The sequence below is a fragment of the Hevea brasiliensis genome, chromosome 17, assembly GCF_030052815.1.
Source record: "Hevea brasiliensis isolate MT/VB/25A 57/8 chromosome 17, ASM3005281v1, whole genome shotgun sequence".
Classification (NCBI taxonomy): domain Eukaryota; kingdom Viridiplantae; phylum Streptophyta; class Magnoliopsida; order Malpighiales; family Euphorbiaceae; genus Hevea; species Hevea brasiliensis.
In genome coordinates, this window is record NC_079509.1 from 10,021,734 (window position 1) to 10,041,850 (window position 20,117).

At 33.8% G+C, this 20,117-nt stretch overlaps 3 protein-coding genes, 1 long non-coding RNA gene and 1 other non-coding gene across 8 annotated transcripts; 3 read left to right on the forward strand and 2 right to left on the reverse strand.

Annotated features, from left to right (window-relative positions):
- The first annotated feature begins 2,192 nt into the window (after positions 1–2,192).
- LOC110664008 (uncharacterized) lies at positions 2,193–4,010 on the forward strand. Its single transcript, XM_021823527.2, has 5 exons — positions 2,193–2,590; positions 2,688–2,821; positions 3,074–3,221; positions 3,329–3,435; positions 3,649–4,010. The coding sequence occupies exons 1-5, from the start codon at positions 2,311–2,313 to the stop codon at positions 3,688–3,690; spliced, it is 711 nt and encodes a 236-aa protein (XP_021679219.2). The 5' UTR covers positions 2,193–2,310; the 3' UTR covers positions 3,691–4,010.
- Positions 4,011–8,688: 4,678 nt separating this feature from the next.
- On the reverse strand, positions 8,689–11,279 carry LOC110664009 (homeobox-leucine zipper protein HAT5). The gene is made up of 3 exons (XM_021823529.2): positions 10,530–11,279; positions 9,450–9,844; positions 8,689–9,348 (listed from the first exon to the last, which is right to left on the reverse strand). The coding sequence occupies exons 1-3, from the start codon at positions 10,648–10,650 to the stop codon at positions 8,929–8,931; spliced, it is 936 nt and encodes a 311-aa protein (XP_021679221.2). The 5' UTR covers positions 10,651–11,279; the 3' UTR covers positions 8,689–8,928.
- A 2,927-nt stretch (positions 11,280–14,206) lies between these two features.
- LOC110664012 (uncharacterized) lies at positions 14,207–16,607 on the forward strand. The gene is made up of 3 exons (XR_009145690.1): positions 14,207–14,680; positions 14,866–15,032; positions 15,159–16,607. It is a non-coding gene; the product is annotated as an uncharacterized LOC110664012 (long non-coding RNA).
- Positions 15,279–18,319, reverse strand: LOC110664011 (uncharacterized). 4 transcript variants are annotated; one of them, XR_009145689.1, is made up of 3 exons: positions 18,083–18,319; positions 16,766–17,975; positions 15,279–16,699 (listed from the first exon to the last, which is right to left on the reverse strand). XR_009145689.1 is itself a non-coding variant. In XM_058139950.1 (3 exons), exons 1-3 carry the CDS (start codon positions 18,128–18,130, stop codon positions 16,683–16,685), a joined length of 363 nt encoding a protein of 120 aa, XP_057995933.1. In that variant the 5' UTR covers positions 18,131–18,300; the 3' UTR covers positions 15,279–16,682. The 4 variants fall into 4 exon arrangements, 2 of the variants coding, with proteins under 2 accessions (XP_057995933.1, XP_021679222.2); XR_009145688.1 differs by having other exon boundaries at positions 16,830–17,975; positions 18,083–18,318; XM_058139950.1 differs by having other exon boundaries at positions 17,678–17,975; positions 18,083–18,300.
- Positions 15,953–16,025, forward strand: TRNAA-AGC (transfer RNA alanine (anticodon AGC)). The gene has a single exon. It is a non-coding gene; the product is annotated as a tRNA-Ala (tRNA).
- Positions 18,320–20,117: the final 1,798 nt, after the last annotated feature.

The following is a 20,117-nucleotide window of genomic DNA, read 5'->3' on the forward strand; positions in this document are numbered from 1 at the left end:
ATGAGTATTTTAGTACCTATTTTTAAAAATAAGGGAGACATACAGAGTTGTTCGAACTATAGGGAAATTAAACTCATGAGCCATACTATGAAGTTGTGGGAGAGAGTTGTGGAGCATCGACTACGTCATGATACTTCTATCTCTCTCAATCAATTTGGCTTTATGCTCGGTCGTTCAACTATGGAAGCGATATTTCTCGTTAGAAGCTTGATGGAGAAATATAGAGATGTGAAGAAAGATCTACACATGATTTTTATTGATTTGGACAACGCTTATGATAGTATTCCAAGAGATGTCTTATGGAGTATGTTAGAACAAAAGAGGGTATCTATTAGTACATACAATTGTTGAAATATATGTATGAAGGAGTAATTACTATTGTGCACACAGTGGGAGAGGAACAAGAGATTTTCCGATCTCAATTGGATTATACCAAGGATCAGCTATAAGCCCTTACCTTTTTACACTAGTTTTAGATGAATTAACGAAATATATACAAGAGAGTATTTCTTGGTGAATGATGTTTGCGGATGATATTGTTCTGATAGATGAGACGTGAGAAGGAGTCAATAGAAAGCTAGAGCTTTGGAAAAGTACTCTAGAGTAAAGGGTTTTAAATTAAGTAGAACGAAGATAGAATACATGCATTGCAAGTTCAGTGAAGGCCAAACTGGTGATAGGGAAGGAGTTAGTTTGAATGGTGTGTTACTATCCCAAAGTAATCACTTTAAATATCTCAGCTCAGTCCTTCAAGTAGATGGGAGATGTGAGGAGGATGTTAGTCATAGGATTAAAGCCGGATGATTGAAGTGGAGACATGCCACGGAAGTTTTATGTGATCGCAAGATTTCCAATAAATTAAAAAGAAAATTTTACCGTACAGCCATACGACCGGCTATGTTATATGGTAGTGAGTGTTGGGCATTGAAGGAGTCGTATGCGTCTAAGATAAAAGTTATAAAGATGAGAATGTTAAGGTGGATGAGTGACAATACTAGACCAGATAAGGTCCGCAATGAGAGTATTAGAGAAAATATAGGAGTGGTGCCAATTGAGGATAAGTTGAGAGAAGGGAGATTGAGGTGGTTTGGTCATGTGAAGCGTAGACATACGGAGGCTACAGTTAGACAAGTAGAGCACATTAGGTTAAAGTATAGAAAGAAAAAAAAATGGTAGACCTAAATTGACTTGGAGGAGAGTAGTAAAATATGACCTAGAAGCATTACACATTTTTGAGAATTTAACCCAAAATCATTTACAGTGGAGAATCGAATTCATATAGTCGACCTCAAATTTTTGGATAAAGGTTTAGTTGAGTTGAGTATTTACTTAAAAAGTTATCTTAATTAGTATTTAAGTTTTGAATTGAGTTATTAATATATAATATATTATATAATATATTTTTAATTATTTTAAATTATATAATATTTAACTATTAGGTGCATATATAATTTAAGATTAAATATATTATGTATTATAATAGTACTAATATATCATATAATATACATTTTAACTATTTATTAATTATATAATATTTAACTATAATATATAAATATAATTATGAATTAATATATATAATATAATAGTAATTTTATAATTGAGAATTATAAAATAATTTAATATATTTTTAATTAAATTTATTAAAAAAAATAAAATATAATATTAAGTTATATTTATTTTATAATTATACATATTTATATATAATTTTATTAAAAATATATAACTCATTAAAATATATATATATATATATATAAATTTAGTTATTAATTTAATTTCACGTTAGTATAATTTTAATTTGATTTTAATATAATTTTAATTTAATTTTTAATAAGTATTTAAAATTAAAGTAAAATATTATAATAATTTTAATTTGATACAATCCTTATTAATTAAATATGATAGTTGGGTGCACAGCCCTAATAAAACGTCAGCGGTGAATTGTGACATTTCTCGTCGTTTCCCTGCCTCTGCTATCATCGTTTCTAACAAATTGGCATCTCCATCTTTTCTTTTACAATTTTCGTCATTGACTTGAAAAAAATTCAAAAAATTAAAACAAAAAATTGTGGGCTTGTCCGTTTCTGTAGCCACATAATTAATAATAAATAATAAAAGCATCAGGACAGGCGGTTTTCATAGAAAAACTAGTGGAGACTCGTGTCCCCCTATCCAATGCCCTTTCAGAGTCTCCAAAAGCCCACCATTTCTTTCCCTCTCCATATATTTGTATTTTGTACAGGAGGTGAGAATGGAGATAGTCTCAACTACAAAAAAAACTTGAAGGGAATTGGTGAATCTAATTATTAGAAAATGGGGATGCAGGTCCCTGCTAAATGTTGTATCACGCCAACACTGCCGATACCATCAATGTCAACGTCTCTGCTCTTCTTTCCCTCATCGCTTTCTCCGTTGCTTGAAATCAAGAAGACCACATTTGAGAGATCTATTAGGTTGAGTTGTCGTAGAGAAAGGAAGAGAAAACATGGGATTGTGGCATCAAGCAACGTGGCCGCACCCTTCTGGGATGCTTGGAAGCCAGAGAAGATTTCTTCTGTACCTTCTTTCAGCGACATCATCTGGCCCTCTGCAGGTATGTTAGCCTTAAAATTTATGGAAATAAAGAGACTATGATTTTCAAATGGTTTATTCATATATGTATATTTACTGAAATTGGCATATGCATATAGGTGCATTTGCAGCAATGGCAATATTCGGAAAGATGGACCAAATACTGGCGCCAAAAGGAATTTCCATGACAATTGCTCCCTTAGGAGCTGTTTCTGCCGTCCTCCTCGCCAGTCCTTCCTCCCCTGCTGCTCGGGTACCTTCCCTCTCCCTCTATTATCTTTTCTACATTCGCTGTTCTATCAATGACTTTGTTTCTTTACGGGAGAAGATGAAAATGAAAAGTTTAAAACTCATTTTTTTTGAAATCCCTTCTAAGAGAAATCGCTCATGTTTGTTCCTTTACTTGTACTTAAGATTTATAGTTGCCTGTTAACTGAATTACCTTATTTTCTTGAGATCATCAACTTGATTTCTGAGTTACCCATAATGCTCCACATCATCGCAGAAATACAATATGTTCATGGCCCAGGTTGGCTGTGCAGCCATTGGCGTTCTGGCCTTCTCAATATTTGGTCCCGGTTGGCTTGCTAGGAGTGCTGCCCTTGCTGCTTCATTAGCTTTCATGATCTACACGCGTGCTACGCACCCTCCTGGTACATTGTAATTATTAACTTTCTGATTTTATAATTTTAAAACAGCAAGATTTCATTCCTTTATCCGGTACTAAAACGCATTTTATTTTCGGGGAAACAATGTGTAGCTGCAAGCTTGCCACTTCTGTTCATCGATGGAGTTAAGCTTCACCACTTGAATCTTTGGTATGCTTTGTTCCCTGGTGCTACTGGATGCATTATCCTTTGTTTGATTGTAAGTGCCTTTCCATCATCTCCCCCTGGAACTTAAATTGTTTGCAACCCCCCACCCCCGGTTTATGTTTAAGGTCCTGAGGTTTCTTCTCTTAACCTTATGGTTGAATGTAGACAAATTCATTGGAGATATCACCAATTCGTGCCATCTTAATTTTGCACCATGTTCATTGATTCAATATTAGCATATAACTCCTTATTCCAAATGTTGCAGCAAGAGATTGTGTGTTACTTAAAGGACAACATCAAATTTTAATCGATAAACCAATGCCATTTGCTAAATTCATTGAACGGTGTGCTGTCCATGGACTAATTTTGAAGAGCATAATAGTGAAATAATCTTGCCAGCATTATCACTTCTGAGGAGAAAACATTTTCGTCACAGATAGCTCACGAACAGTCAAAAGTTAAGCTTGATTCTCAATTCAGCATTTTTACCGTTCTGTTGTTGTATGATCTTGTAATGATTATTGCTTGGTCTATCATCAAGGTTGAGAAGGTTAGAGATCACAAGAGTGTGTTTGCTCTTTCTTGAAGAACAATGACTAAGACTTCCAGTGTAGGACAACGGTGGAACATATAATTGTATCTGTCCCGGACACAGAAACCTACAAGCATCATTGTAAGGTGATTTTATTACTATTTTTTTTTCAATTTAAAAAATATAATAAAATAAAATAAAAAGAAGAAGAAGATTGCTAGATAATGAATGAAGTGCTTATGGAGTTGCTTATTTAATTTTGAATTGAAATGCCCTATCAGCGGAACCTGCTGATCCAGCGGACGATTATTTACAATTACATTTTATAACTGATGTTCTTAGAGCCCTTTGAGGGGATAACATTTCCTGGCCTAGCTTTGGTAATAGAACTAGAATCATGTTCGATTACTTCTATTCATCACTTGCAGCTCCTGAATCAATTCTTGGTTCCAGGAAGGAAGCAAATCTGCAAGCAGAAACTAGTAGACAGAGCAACTGGGTCTGGCTTAATAGGGCCTGAGATTTTCGTTCCTGGACCAAGCCCGGCTAGCTCGAGAAGTGGACTCTAGTTTGTTGACTAGGCTAGCCCGGCAATTTGCCGATTTCAATCTGATTTCGACTCAATAGAAAGGTTTTAAATTGGAAAATAAAAGACTAATTTTCAATGGTTTCGATTCCGACAATTTAAGTTATAATTTGGTCTAATTTTAAATCGATTGAAATTAAATTTTTAAGAAAAAAATTATGCATTTTTATATAAAATTTATCATTTATTTTTAATTATAAAGATAAAAAATATATATTTGTAAATAAAAGAAAAAATTAAAAAATATATATTATTAATTATAGAAATTCTGTCAGGTTAGATCTTACAACAAATTTTTTTGGGCTGCAATTGTTGGAGGAGGAAGATTGGGCTCAGCCCTTAAAGATGTTAGTATCAAGTTGGGTCGGAGCTATTGACCAACCATTAATTTCAGACTTCAATTTGACTGGTATGGGCTCGATTCTGAATCGGTCCATAACTGATCTAGACTAATTTCAATTCAATAAATAAATTTACTTTTAATTTTCTTTCATCGCCGAGTTCAACTCGGCAGGTTCTTCGTCCAAGCTTGGCTTTTTCACAGTTAAGACCCCAAGCCCATTAAAGGACCAAATTGCAAGAAAATTAGAGTTTTTTTTTTTTTTCCAATTTAGAAGAAAATTAAAGTTGAAGTCCCATAAAATTGTATATAAGAAAAAGGATTAGACACTGTAGATAATTGCTCAAAATATAAAATATTATAAATAATAATTAAATTAGTTTCATTCTTATATCATAATATATATATATATATATATTAACAAAATAATTAAATTTTTAAAATTATAATAATTAGACATAATTTTATTAAATACTTATAATATATGGACTATAATCTGCTACCAATTAAGCTATTAACTATATTATCAAATAGTTAAATCAAACAAACTTTAAAAAATAAAAATACTTTTGAAATGTTCATTAGTCTCATTATAAAAAAGAAAAATTAATATTTTTATTTAAATTTTAAAAAATAATAATGTCTCAAATTTGAATATCTATATCTATGTATTTTAAAATTAATAATTGTTATGATAAATACACATTAATCATTATTTGATTTATTGAATCTCTATTAAATAATAAAAAATTAAAAATCTAAATGCAATAAAAAAAATATAAAAACAATGTTGTAAATGGTTTAGCATGTGTCTTGTAGTTGCTACTAAAATTTTAGACACGTTGATATCATAAATATGGCTTTGTTAACATATATATATATATATATATATATATATATATATATATATATATATATATATATATATATTCTCATGTCTCAGCCTCTACGCCTACCAAAACCTTTAAGTCAATGGACGATACCAAAAAAAAAAAAAATCAGAGCATGAGAATTTGATGGAGATATTACCAAGTAAAGTGACCAATTAATATGAAATTGATTAATTATTATATAAATTCAGATCATCAATATATATTATAACCCCAACTCAATCTAAAGGAAATACCAGAAGAAGTGCCGTAACTGTAAGGAAGACAGTAACACCTGATGGGCACGTGTCGTATGGGCCCACGGAGAGATAGAGAGAGACACTACACACGTGCAAATCACAGCGTAGAAAGTAGACACCAGGGGCGGAAACGTAGATGCGGTCGCTGTCTCCGGACGCTTCTTTCTCTCTTCAAATGGGCCCCACATTACATACAAATATACAATCCACTTTTAATGCTTATCTGTATCTCAGTTGAGTTGCAAGAGAACAAAACTTTTTATTTTTATTTTTTTTAAATAAATAAATAATATGAGTGGCTTCTTTTGACTCTGATCATCTACCAATGAGGAACGCGGATCACATTCCACGTTGCCTTTGACGTCCACGTCGGTGGGCCCACATGGATGGGGGAGGTAGATGATTCCGAAATGGGGTTGTGCTATTGCTTCTGCTCTGGCTGGGTGGACGCCGCTGTTGATGCTCCTTCTTTGAAAACGTCTACTCCTTCCACGTGGACGGCATCTGTTGAAATCCCATTCCTTTGTGCTTATGGGTTTTCCGTTTAGATGTTCGGTAGGATTCGGAAACTTTCAAAATTTATACCACACTTGAACTCTCCCATTGGCCAACACCTTATATGCGAGTAAATTTCACTTATTATTCTCAAATTCAAAGCTGCAACCAATCAGTTTAATTCCATAATAAAAAAAAAATTATATTCATCAATTTGTAAAAATATGAGAATCATTTTCCTGCAATATTATGAATTCAGACTTCAATCAATACTCAATCCACATAAAAAATTATATAAATTTGATTGATTTTGTGTTAACGATTGAATCTCAAGTAGAAATAACAAAAGTTTTCAAATCTTATCTAATATTAAATTAATTATTTTTCTTTTCACTTTATTCCTACTTTAATATTATATGAAGAGCGACGAATAGATCTTCTCTCCATCTTAAATTTTTATAATCTGTCAGCATAACAGTATATTATTATTTTGAAAAATTATTAATTAATTTAGATATTTTAATAAAATTAATTAATTAATTTTTATATTTTAAAAATATATATTATTTAATCTTTATATTTTATTTTTATTAAATTATTTAATATCTCTATCAAATTTTTTTATTTATATTATTCAAATTATTATTTAGTATTTTAATTTGAAAGAAATTAATTAGCTAATTCATGTATTTTCAAAAAATATTTTATTTTAGTAAAATTAATTTATTAATTCATATATTTTAAAAAATATAGTATTTTAAAAAATATATTTTTAGATAAAAATAAAAATTTTGCTATGTTGAAACTAAATCTGAATTTATATATATTTTTTTAAATTTACATTTTCTTGGATAATATTTTTATGTTTTCTCTATTAATAATTAATTTTTTTTATTACTTATAAATTTAAGGAAATTTATTAACTTGTTTATATAGACAATTTATATAATTTTTTATCAATAGATGAAAATAAAGAAAGAATGAGAGGGAGAAGGGTGTGGATACAGAGAAAAAAAATATGAACAGAGAGGAATAAGAGATGATAAGAGAAAAATAAGAGAGAGAATTAAGATAGTTTAGGTATAAAATAATAATTATGAGACTAAATAGTTAATGGAGTTAAATTATAAAAATTAACTAATATGCTTTTTGAAAATATAAAGACTAATTAATTAATTTTATTAAAATAGGAGGATTAAATAGTAGTTTGATCAATATTAACTAACAGAAAAATTGACAGAGTGATTAAATAGTTTAAAAGAAGTAAAATACATGAATTAAATAGTATATTTTTTTAAATACAAAAATTAAGTAGTCTATTTTATTAAAATATAATGATTAAATAATAATTTATCTTATTTTTTTATTAAAAATTAAATTATTTATATATATATATTTGTATTTAAATATTATATTTTTAATAAAAAATATAAATATATTATTAAAATTATATTTAAAACTTATATTTTTACCTTATATTTTTATTTTTTCATAAATAATTTATATTATATATTAATAAATTAAAATAAAAAAGAAAAGTCTAGTAAACCTGCTCTATCCCGTTTCTCTATGAAGAAGTCTCTGCCTCATTCTTAAACTCCTGCAAAACGAAAATGGGGGAGTGATCTCTATCATCGATCCATACCGTTGCCGTTCTTACCTCAAGATAAGTACAAGCTTCTCCATCAAAATAAGATGATCCATTAAATGGGCTATCATTCAAAAATTGGGGACCCCAGAATTACCTTATGCAACATTCAACATCTTAATCATTAGCTATGGTGGGCATTTCTCCATGAAACTTTGGCCACCACGCAACTGCTTAGCCTTCAAAAAGCTTCTACATTACTGATTCTCTGATAAGGATGCTGAAATTTCAGTGAATTTTGCCACAAGTTTTGTAGGTTTTCTTTTTCCCTTGATTAGCATGCAAATGTCATTTTCTCACCAAAGTATAATATGTGACAAATGGCAATAACTAGAAGCAGCTAATTTGACCACCCTTTTGTCTTGCTGTCATTTCTACTGTAGCCTTCAGGCAGTTAAACTTTCTCTCCAGGTTTTGTACCTCAAAAATCAATATCCAATCCTCCCTCTTTTTCTTTCCATTAAAATAAGTTTCAATTTCTTCGTTTCATCTATCAAGGTTTTATTATTGTACTTTCAATTTGGAAACTAACATCTAATAAATTTCCTGGAAAAAAAAAAAAGCAAAAACATGGATTGCATGAAATTTCAAACTTTATTTATGGAATGCAAAGATATTGTTTAATTACAACCGTACAAAATCAAAAGATTACAGGGGACAGAGGCAAAAACCATTTTTCCAAGAGCAAGCAAAACCCAATATCACATTTGGATTAGGCTGCCTTTCATTGGATTTATTACTTATTTGCAGTTACCTCCTCTTGAACCAGAAGACAAGACACAATAAAAAAAGATAATACAAATACCAAGAGTAGCTTAGTATGACCAGCACCAGAAGGCATGATCTTCAAAACTTGCAGGTGGGTCGGAGTAATCACCATCTTCAAGCTTTGGGAAGACATATGGGGGCAATAGGCTCTCGCTTAAATTATCTTCTTCATCCTGGGATAAGTCTGACTGGTCTGGTTCAAAAACATATGAAGAATCACCAGCCTCTAAGAGTGAAGAGTGAACCCCATCAGTGTAATGTGGGCTGTCTGAATCAAATATATCACTTTTGGCTGAGCTAATATCTTCTTGCTTACAGGCCACAATTGAAACTTTTGATACTTCACCCTCAGAAGTTGAATCACCAATTGGCTTTTTCTGTGGTTCCTGAGATAATGTTTCTTTATCAGACAACTCCAAATTTCCCTTATCCTCTCTGAGAAGCAGCTTGTCTGTGAGGAGATTAACCTGAAAATAATTTAACCATCAAACAAGTTTGCTCAATTTCAATGCTAAACCCAAATTATAGCAGAAGCTGAGAATTCTAAATGACTATTGTTTATTTTTACATCAGCTTTTAGTTTATCTTTCTCCTTGAGAAGGGTATCATAGTCAGCCTTCAGGCCGTTATAGCTAGTCTGCAATGCTTCATAATCCTTCTCCAGCTGTTTTGTCTTCCACCTTGCTCGGCGGTTTTGAAACCATATTGCAACCTGCCGAGGCTGCAGGCCAAGGTCCTTTGCAAGCTGGATTTTCCTTTCTGGTTCGAGCTTGTTCTCAACCTCATAACTTTTTTCAAGAAAGCGAACTTGATCAACAGAAAGTCTCCTCTTCTTCTCGGGTTGATAAAAATACTCATCCAATTCATCATCACCATTCTCTTCATGATCAAAAGAGCGGAAAAAAGGCCGGGTTGATCCATTTACTTGATGAACATCCTCAAAGCTCACCATGGATCTTGAGCCTAAATTAATGGCACATCATGATTAGAATACCATATTTTGAGGATCACAAGAACTGCACATTCAAATTAGTAACCATTTCTATGCCATTAACACAAGCCATTCAAAAGGTGTAGTTTGGTTAGGCTTCTTGCTCGCATTAATTGCTTAAAAAAAGCCATCTAGCATGATTCAATAACTCAGATATAAAGAGCATCAGAAACATCTAAATTAACCAGATCTCATTGAACACTTTTGACCTCAATTGAGATGTTTGAGCCCAGGATGCCATCTTCCAGGCTTCATATTACAGGGTAAGGACAGAGTAGAAAGTCAACCAACATCCAAAAACCTCCCATATGAAAAAGGAAAAGAAGCATGCTAAAATTCAATACTTGTAAGTACAAACAAAATATTGCATTCAGTCATGGAAAGAAATGTTAGCTTCTTGCCCTTTCTCCTCTACCTTGATTGTAAATACGTGCAAAAAATTAACTTTCCATCGTAAAGCATCACTTTCTAATCAGAGATTTATGAAGCAGAATTTTGTGAAAATTTGCACTTTTAACATAATCAGAAAAATAAAACACCAATAAAAAAAAAGTAGCTTGATCAGATTTATTTTAATTATACAGCAATTATAGTAGAAAATAGATATTGCTAAGGTATTAAATACAGATAGGAAGGGAGTGAGGTTGAAGAGGGTACCTAGGAAGGAAGGAGAAGACCCAGTAAGGAAAAAGGCATCAAGAGGCGGAGAAGTAGAAGGACCTCGTTGGCTTTGGAGCGAAACAGAAAAATTCGAACCACCACCACCAACACTTGCCATGCTTTTTCTATAAAATTTTCCTGCTAATACAGGTTTTCACGCTGTCAGCACGGCCCTGGGCAAAAACTCAAAAGACCCAGATTCCAAGATGCAACAGTCTCTATATTTAAAAAAAAAATTTATTTCTTAAGATTTGTGGCGAAAGAAGCTGGTGATGATGATCTCTGTGATGTGGGAAGTGTGGGAGCACCTGCAGCAGCTCACACCCATCCCTCAGAAGAAGGATAATTGTTCAGTAACAGACACAGAAAAAGGGACAGAGAGAGAGAGAGAGAGATATGTTTTGATTATTTTGGCAAAGAAGAAAAGCTGTGAGAGCAGAGAAAGAGCAGTATGAGATTCGAGCAGAGAAAGAGAGGAGATATTCTTCTTTCTGCAGAGGAGAAAGGATGATTGGGTTATAACAAGTACAGCAGATGAGCATACTGCTGTCCTGGTTTGATTTTAATTTTTATCGAAATAAAAAAAAACTAAATTAAATTAAAATAAATTGCAATTAAATTCATTTTGAATTTTAATTTTTTTTTTTATTTTCAATCCTTCACACAGTTACATACTGTACTTTCATAATTATTAATTAATTTTTCAATACAAAGGCGAAGGGCAAAACAGAGAAAGAAAATAGGGGAGAGAGATGCTTTTAAAGATGACAACGAGGCATAAAGAGAAAAACAAATGAATTCTGTCGCTTTGTAATTTCCACTGGAGAAGCCCTGCATCTCCACAGTAAGTAAACCCCTTCTCCCTCCTTCACCTGGTCGCCAGCCAGCACACCTCCCTCCTCCTCTCAGCTCCCACGTGGTCTCCCACGTGGCTCCATTTCTAAGACATGGGCCCACGCCAGTGCGATTCGTAGACCCTTCATTGTCTCTTGGTGCGGTCCAACGGCCGCGTGAATTTTTTGGATTTTCTCACCTCTCAAGTCGAACCGCCGCCGGCAGTGCTGGTTCATTGCTGTTAATGCAGGCGATTAGAAGTGCGTATCAATCGTGCTGTAGCTGCCATACCCCTAAACAACAACACCCTAATACTAATCCGTCCTAACATACTTAGCCATTGAATAAAAAACTTGTAATCTCTTTATTTTATTGGTAGGTCTCCTCCTAACTTGTTTGGGAGGGGAGGAGCGAAAAGAGTAGGTGGTGGACGGTGAACCGTGAAAGAAACGGAAGTGATTTCATATACAGAGAAAGGAACGCTAGGATTTTTTTCTAAAGAGTACTGTCTTTGATGATGCCAAGGGGATCGGATGAGAGATTAAATATTTTGTTATTGAAGATTGAAAATTATTAGATGACGTTTATCACCTTATAAATAATTTTTTTTATTAATTAAAAAAATCTCTCAAATTTGAGTAAATATGATATATTATTATGATGCTATATGTTAGTCTCAAAGCGGGGAGTATATGATCATGCCTATGCTCTTAATTTTTTTAAAAAATCAACGTTTAATTTAAATTCGATCAATTTCGATTCTAATTCTAAATTAAACTAAATTTATATATTGATCTTAAATTTTTAATATAAATTTATTAAATATTAAATTAAATCTATATAAAATTTTTTCTCTTGTAGGTAGGAGATGCATGTGTTAATTGGTGTTGCCAATGGTGACCCTATTATTTGGTAATAGGTAGTTCTGCAATTTCTTTGTTGGTATGAAAAGGGATTTGCATCCTTGTCTTTTCTATGCATGCCTACGCAATCAAAGGGTCATGATGACTAATTTGGAGTTCATGTGGAATTGAGAGTCATCAGTCATGTGAGAATTAAATAATCATATTCAAAAAAATAAAAAAAAAAATTTAAGGCACACAAAAGCCTATCAGGTTTGAGGCATTAACAAATAATGTTTCATCTTTATACTTTAAAAGGTTCAATGGAGCCTTGTGGTAGCAGAAAGCTTCCGAAATATGGTGGGTTAGAGGACCCAAAATTAAGGTTTTGTCTATGCATGAAGATGGATAATGACTAATACTAAAGACTAAAGACTACGTGGTTCTACCCATGAGAATAGGTAATAATGGTCCCCCACCTAGCCCTTAGCCTGTAAGTGGCTAAGTGGCATGTGGTCTAAACCTTAAAAAATAAAAAAACAATATCAATCCTTTTCTTGATGGTCACCACTCCTTGTTAACTGGTGTTAAATTAATCTCGTGGTTCATGGGTCTTAATCTATTGGGGTTCTTGTTCATTGCATACATTGATGTTGGACAGACCAGAATGAGTTTAATCTATGGAGCTCAATGTGACCCAATAGCTCTCAAAAGCTATTAAGGGTAAACTCTAGCATGCATTCATGCTTTATTAATGATAACGAGCCTCGAAGAAATATTTGGTGCCTCTAAATGAATATTGCAGTGATTAAATATGAGATTTCAATTCAAAGATCATGCATCCTAATATCAACACAGACTTTAATTTGGAGATCACAAGTTTGAAATACTAGGAAGGAATTTATCACTTTGTATGATGGAGGAAGACTACCCCAACCAACCTTCCTGATGGAAAAGAGAAATTCCATCACACTTCTAGTCTTCTACAAGCTAAAATTCAATTCATGGACATATATTAAACACAATGGAATCTTGTTCACATTAGTTGACCAACTTTAAAGTTGTCAGGGAAATATTCTAAAGATAGAATAGATAGATCTAAGCACTATAGTATTCTGCAGCAGCCACCTAGGAGAGTCAATGCCCTGTAAACCACAAGGTCTGAGAATCAGAACCTAATCTATCCTGGGGAGAGAGTAAAAGCCAAAAAATCAGACATCTAAAGCTTTTCAGATCAACATTCCATTGATAACTGGAGAATTCAAAATTTATTCTATCATCAAGCAACATTAGCAACAACAGCTAATCTTATCTGATATAGTTCAATGCAAAGTTACAGACTGTATGAGGGGGTGTTGGGGGAATCATTCAATTGTACAGCATCTCCTCTTTTCAATGTCCTCAGGTCAGATTTAATAAAAGGGGGTGTGAATTAATACTGCCGCTGGGCTGGTAGACACTTTAAGTAATGGATCTTAGCCACCAAAAGATCTCTCATATCATGCACACCCATGTTCTGGTAAATTGAATCCACACATTTCAGTGATCAGGAGAACAAAGAATTACAGGTGGTCCATGACGGAGACAGCAGTATTCTGTTACGAGTCATGTAGTGACAAAAAAGTTCAATCCAAGTTGATGAAAGCACTATAAGAGCGTGGAAAAAGGACAATCACATGAAAAGAGACATCAGTGAAAGATTAAGGCCATGATTTTACATGAGAAATGAACATAAGAAAAATCATGCATCAAACTCTTCATATTAGGGATAAGTCCTTGTTAATGATTAAGTTTAAAAAAGCATGTATTTTCCTCTATTGGGAAAGGTCAGAGTAGGATGATACAGAAATTTAGCAAGTAATTCAGCTTAATTGAACCATAAGAGAACAAGTATGAACATATAGACTCATATCAATCAGATCAGAGGGAAGATTTTTTTTTTTTTTTTTTTGATACCCTGTTTCAATAGAGTTATGTGCCATAGAGCCTAAGATCCAGATAAGAATTAAGAGCACAACTTCTCTCCTTTTTGGCTTCTTTCAGGGGTAGAAAATAGCAAGTAGCAACATTGACAGTGAGAGAAAATGAACTGTCATTTTAATGAAGTGTAGACCTTTCTCCTTGGATTGGACCGCCATTTTCTCAGCCTATGTTTAACACCATGTAATTCTCTTCCAGATCAAAAAACATATTCCATCAAGTTCTATAACCACTGGTCCAAATATAATACTTGGCACATTTGCATAAGAATTTGAAAGCAGAGATGGTAGGACTCCATTCATATATTCCATTTTCATCTCTTCCTTTTTTAGTCGCGTTCCCACTCAGTTTACTAGTGTTTAAATCTTTTGGGTCATCATTGGAGGATAAAGCAAACAAGTTAAATATAAGGAAGGCTATGCAGAGACTGGAAGAATAGGCCTGCCCTGAGGGGTCGTCATGGCGGCATGCTTGCTGCGTCCTTCATCTTGGGTAAGTATAGGTAATCATAATTTCCATACCTTATTTTCCCCTCATGTGCAGTATAATTTATGAATCGTTTATTGGAATACCTCTCGACAAGAAGAAAATTCGTAATAGCTGAACTCATGAGACACAGTTATACACACTCATATTCATATACTGATTATGTGATTTTGTTTTATCAAAAATCACAGTCGTGGATGTAGTAGAGATTCTAGCACACTTGGCAAATGCAAGTACCTTGTGCTATACCAGTCGAAGGGCACAGCCTTCCTCCTTGCTGTACTTGGTGGCTTTCTAGCAGATGGTTTTTTTCACTACCTGTTGCGTCTACTTGATAAGTGCTCCAATAGAATTCATGGTAATTAAGATCACAAAGCTACTTTACTCTTGTATAGTAGGACATATTTTTTCATTTAATGAAATATTCTTGCCGTCATTGAAAAAGGGAATTAGTAACCCCTATTATTCTAATAAATTGTGCTAGATTGTCCAATCATATTCAGGTAGCTGGTTACATTCCACAGGCTCAAGTGAAAATTTCAGTTCTCCGTGGTCCCCTTTCAAATGAAAATAGCCTTCAGTCATACGTGTGACAAACTGATCAAACACAAGAACTTAATGTTCAATTCATCCAAAAAGGAAAATCCAGTGCCGCCAACAGCAAATGCAAATAAAGATCTAGCTAGATATATAATCCATTTCATTTGTGTATACTCGTGTTGTTCCAGCATTTTATGACACCTGCAAAGCTCGGAATCCTAGCAATGCTGCCATGGGTGGAGACAAGCTCATCATACACCACTGAAACCAGTGACAGAGGATAACCGCGCTACAATTGGGCCACCAAGTCAAACTCCAGCGGAAAGCTTCAAGTTTGTCAATAGAGCAGTGATGAACAAGATTATAGACCAAATGCTTCAATGCACAGCAAGGGATGTAGTAGAGGTTATGATAGTGCTAAGGACCTCATCTTCACGTCTACCATAATGTTAAATTGCTGCCTTGCTCAAATCTCTACCTTTTCTGTCCAACAAGCATCAACCATGAACACCAAGTTTGAATCCTGGAAAGTCCCACCAGCTTCCCTCCCTCCTTCCCCGTCATTTTCATCATGATCCTGGCGCCAATTTATCACCACATGGTCATTCCATTTGCCAGAAAAGTTATAAATTCTGAAATGGGGATCACTCATATTCGAAGGGTGGATAGTTATAGTCATCTCCAATCTCCATTGCAGCATTCTTTGAATATGATATTAGCAGAAGCATTGATAAGAAAGGGGATGTAGCTCAGATGGTAGAGCGCTCGCTTAGCATGCGAGAGGTACGGGGATCGATACCCCGCATCTCCATTCCTTTCTTTTCCCTTTTATTAATCTGTTGTTTTTTCATATCATTTCTCTGAATATATCCCTGATGAAATGATTAGCGCCAAACTTAACAAAGGGTATTATCATCCTACCTTGAAATTTACATCCCTTAGTCTTACGCACTCCACATTATTTCTTTCCCCTCATATCAGCAGGAAAAATTTTAAAAATATTAATGAAAATGCCCAAAAACCAAGAAAAGCAAAACTCCTCAGACACTTGAGTCAGCTTCCTTCAACCCACCGAGTAAAACAGACCCAACAAACAACCCAGCTGCAACAACTGCAATCTCCAGCTTGCAGCGCCACCAACCCCACCAAATCATCCGGTATTACCACGATCGCTGCCAGCGCCGCTACCAGTATGGGAAGCCCAGCTGAAGCCAGAGTCGACGGGGAGACACTGGCTGTCTTCTCCAACAGACTCTAACAGCCCCAACTCCTCAGCTCTCGAAAACACACCCAAATTCTCTATTGATAAGAGTGGGGATCCCAGCTCTTCCGCCTTGGAGAGTAGTCCTGCCTTTTCTACGTTGCTAGGTACTTTGCGCTTCTCCAGATTCTTGAACAAATCATATTCCAATTCTTCAGTACTTTCTTAGAAGATTCCAGCACCATGTATCATTTTTTTCCCCAACCATCATCGTACTTGTTCACCTGTATCAATTACATAGAGATCAATTGCATTTTCATAGCAATCAAAATAAACAAAAATACCCTTACCATTTCGGTGAAATCAAGAAGTGAAAAGGGCTGTTAAAAATAGTAGTAAATATTGATTAATTACCCTCTTCCTGGGAGCCATGACGACGACTGTGAGGGCCTGTTAGAAAGGAAATTGGGGTAGCAAAGAGGGGATTGGAAGACGAGTGGATGGGTTAATCTCAAGGGACATTTGATTACATTTTATCATGCAAAAAATTGGGCCCTTTTCTTTTCCTTTCTTCAGGGCTGAAATCATAATTAAGCTCAAATTCTTGGTTGATGGATCGATCTCTCTGTTTTCAACCCATGATTGATCTTATCCAGCTGATGATTTTCAATGTTTTTATAAGTAAAAAAATATAGTTGAAACTTATATATTATTCTCCATCCCTCTTTTTCTCATGTCCAATGTATTCTTGCATAATTTTTTTTTCCCTTTTATGATCATCCAATGATATTGGAGTTTATAATATTTACAGGGTGTATCATTCCATCTTGCTCTACTGAATTAATTAGAGTTATAATTATGAGATTAAACAATAAAAAGATTTCTTTTTTCTCGAGAAGCGGATAAGCAACTCATAATTAATGGCAAATTATATAGTAATAAACTCTTAACAAGTACTCATCCACTCACAGGATTCCTTTTTTATAATTTCTCATAATTTATATGAATTTAAAATCACCATCATTTAATACTCTGAGTTTATTCAATAATTTTTCAGAAATCGAGAAAAGAAAAGAGGAGAAAAAGTCTAAGAGCAAAAGCATGCCTTTATACAAACACGCTATACCAGTTAACATTCTACGAACATACGTGTTTGTGTGAACCCTTCTCTAAATTCGTATGCTTTAATATATGCATATATATATATATATATATGTATTTTTGTTTATGAACCCTAGTCTATGTAGGAATTTCTTCCCTACCAGGCGTGCTATGCTCAGCAGACGATTTCTTTCCTTTCTTTTCATGATCGTCTCTCAAGTCCTCGCCATGAGTCCCACCGATTTTCGTAAACTCGTCGTGGCCGCTTTGATATATTACAGCAATAGGTCTGGTGTCAAAATCCTTAACAAAATGGTTTATTTTGTCAGAACCTGGTACAGAAGCAACTAATGGATCTTGAACTAACAAGCCTCTGATTGCTTCTGGTATAGGCTGGTCTTTCATTACGCTCTTCCAGTAATCCTCCGGCAGCTTTCTTGCATAGTTTAGGCTGATAAACTATACCAAAGAAATAGAAGAAATAAGTGTGTTAATGTATAAATCATAAATAAATAAATAAATAAAGAAGCTTAAGTTGTGATATTGTTGGCTGTGATTATACTTACAGATGAAAGACAGAAAAGAAGGAAGAAGAAAGTGAATGCAGGCTTCATGTTTGCTATGATCTTGGAAATTTTTTGCTACTTAGTGTTTTGTATTGTATATGGTACAGGTGGACTGTCCATCCTTATGGCTCCATGCCACTTAATTTATAGTGATGTGGTGGTGGAGACTGCAGAGGGATCATCTTAATGACAAACGGAAACCTTAGGTGCATGCCCCATGTCTCTCTCTATTTCTCTTAATTTGTTTTGTACTAACTTGTTTGAAGTTGACCTTAACATCAGAAGATGCCCATGGAAAAGAAAATACAGCAAATATCCAAAAAGAGGATTAAGAAAAGCATTAGCTTTAGTTACAGTGATACTAATATATTTAAAATTATGAATATATATATATATATATATATATATATATATATATATATATATCAACATATTAGTTAATAATGAATGTGTTAATTATTTAATTTCAAATTAAACCATGCTCTTTTTAATATATTATAAAATTATATTTATTTTAAATTTGAGTTAATTATATCAGTAAATAATTTATTATATAAATTGACAATTTATAACTATAGAATTTTATTTTCTAAGGATATAGTATAATTTTTTATGTAAACTAAATTTATTCTCAAATTAATTAAAATTTATAATATTTTTAATAGAAAATTGAAGGAAGTTTCTTAATATCAATGTATTACGATGGTTTCACATTTTATATGGTAATTAAGTTTCATTTCTTGTGGTGTAATCAAAATTTGATGGAGTAATAAAAATATATAAATAATATTTACGAAAATAAAAGCAAAAAAATATCACTATAAAAGTTTTTTTTTTTAAAAAAAAAAAGAAGCCACCACTATTATTATCAAATTAATTTGATTCCAATAAATCATTTATTTATTTCAGTCTTTTAAATATAATTAAATTATTAGAAAATAATAAACATAAAAATTATTAAAATCAAGCATATATATATATAGGAAAGAAATTAAAGAAAATATAAGAATTTGATTATTATGTCGTACAGCAAAGAACAAAAATGGCATCATAAGCTGTCACCTTGTATAATTAACTCTAAAAATGAAGAGTATTGGAAACACAAAATTATTAAGTTGCAGATAATTATATTATTGTAATAATCGGTCTAATCTCTAGAGACACACAGCATGAACTTTCAAATTCAAAAGTTAATTGTCACGATCCAATTTATGGCAAGACCGGCACTAGGACCTGAGCTAGCCTAAAGCATCCGAGGCCCGTAGTAAGTCTAACTATTTCTCAACTCAATTCTAAGGCTCATTTGGGCCCAATTTCAAGAATTCAAGCACTAGATAAGTAAGAATAAGTAAAGTTCGGGTTTACCTATGTCGATTTCGACCTCGGGAACGCGTTCGGGACGTCTGACAATGATGGGGTAGCTAAAATCTCGATCCGATTTCGAGACTTTTTCGATAGCCTGTCTGCCTGGCCTGAAATTTACAGACCTGGGCAACCGTTGAATTTTCGCGAATTGAAGATACTTACACGAAGCCCACAACTCGGGGGTTAGTACATAATTTTTACGAAATTTTCTAAACTCATTTAGTGCTCGGAAAAACACTATGAAATTTTGCGGGACCCACAGAAAAATGGTGTCGGAAAATTTTGAAGTTGGTATTGCCACGAAGCTCTCGCCGAGGGGAGCACTCTGGTACTCTTGGTTTCCTCGTGGGGTTCACGGTTTGCGAGAAATTTAGCCCAAAAGTCGAAATGGCCTAAAACTTCCCCGAAAAAAATTGGGCAAACCGCTTGATAAATTTTGGTGTTATTAGTGTCTATGGAAAGCTCTCGAGGTGTAGATAGGTTTTGGCACAAGACCCGATCTAATTGGTGGCTGGATCGATCAGATTTTGACCGGGAAGAAGAAACGGCACGCGCGCGCTGGGTGGGTTTCGCGTGACGTTTCCGGCGGCCTGGAGGCTTGCTGACGGCAGGGGAGGGGCGGGTGAGGTGCGCCGGCGAGTTGGGGAGGCTGAGGCGGCGACTGGCCGAC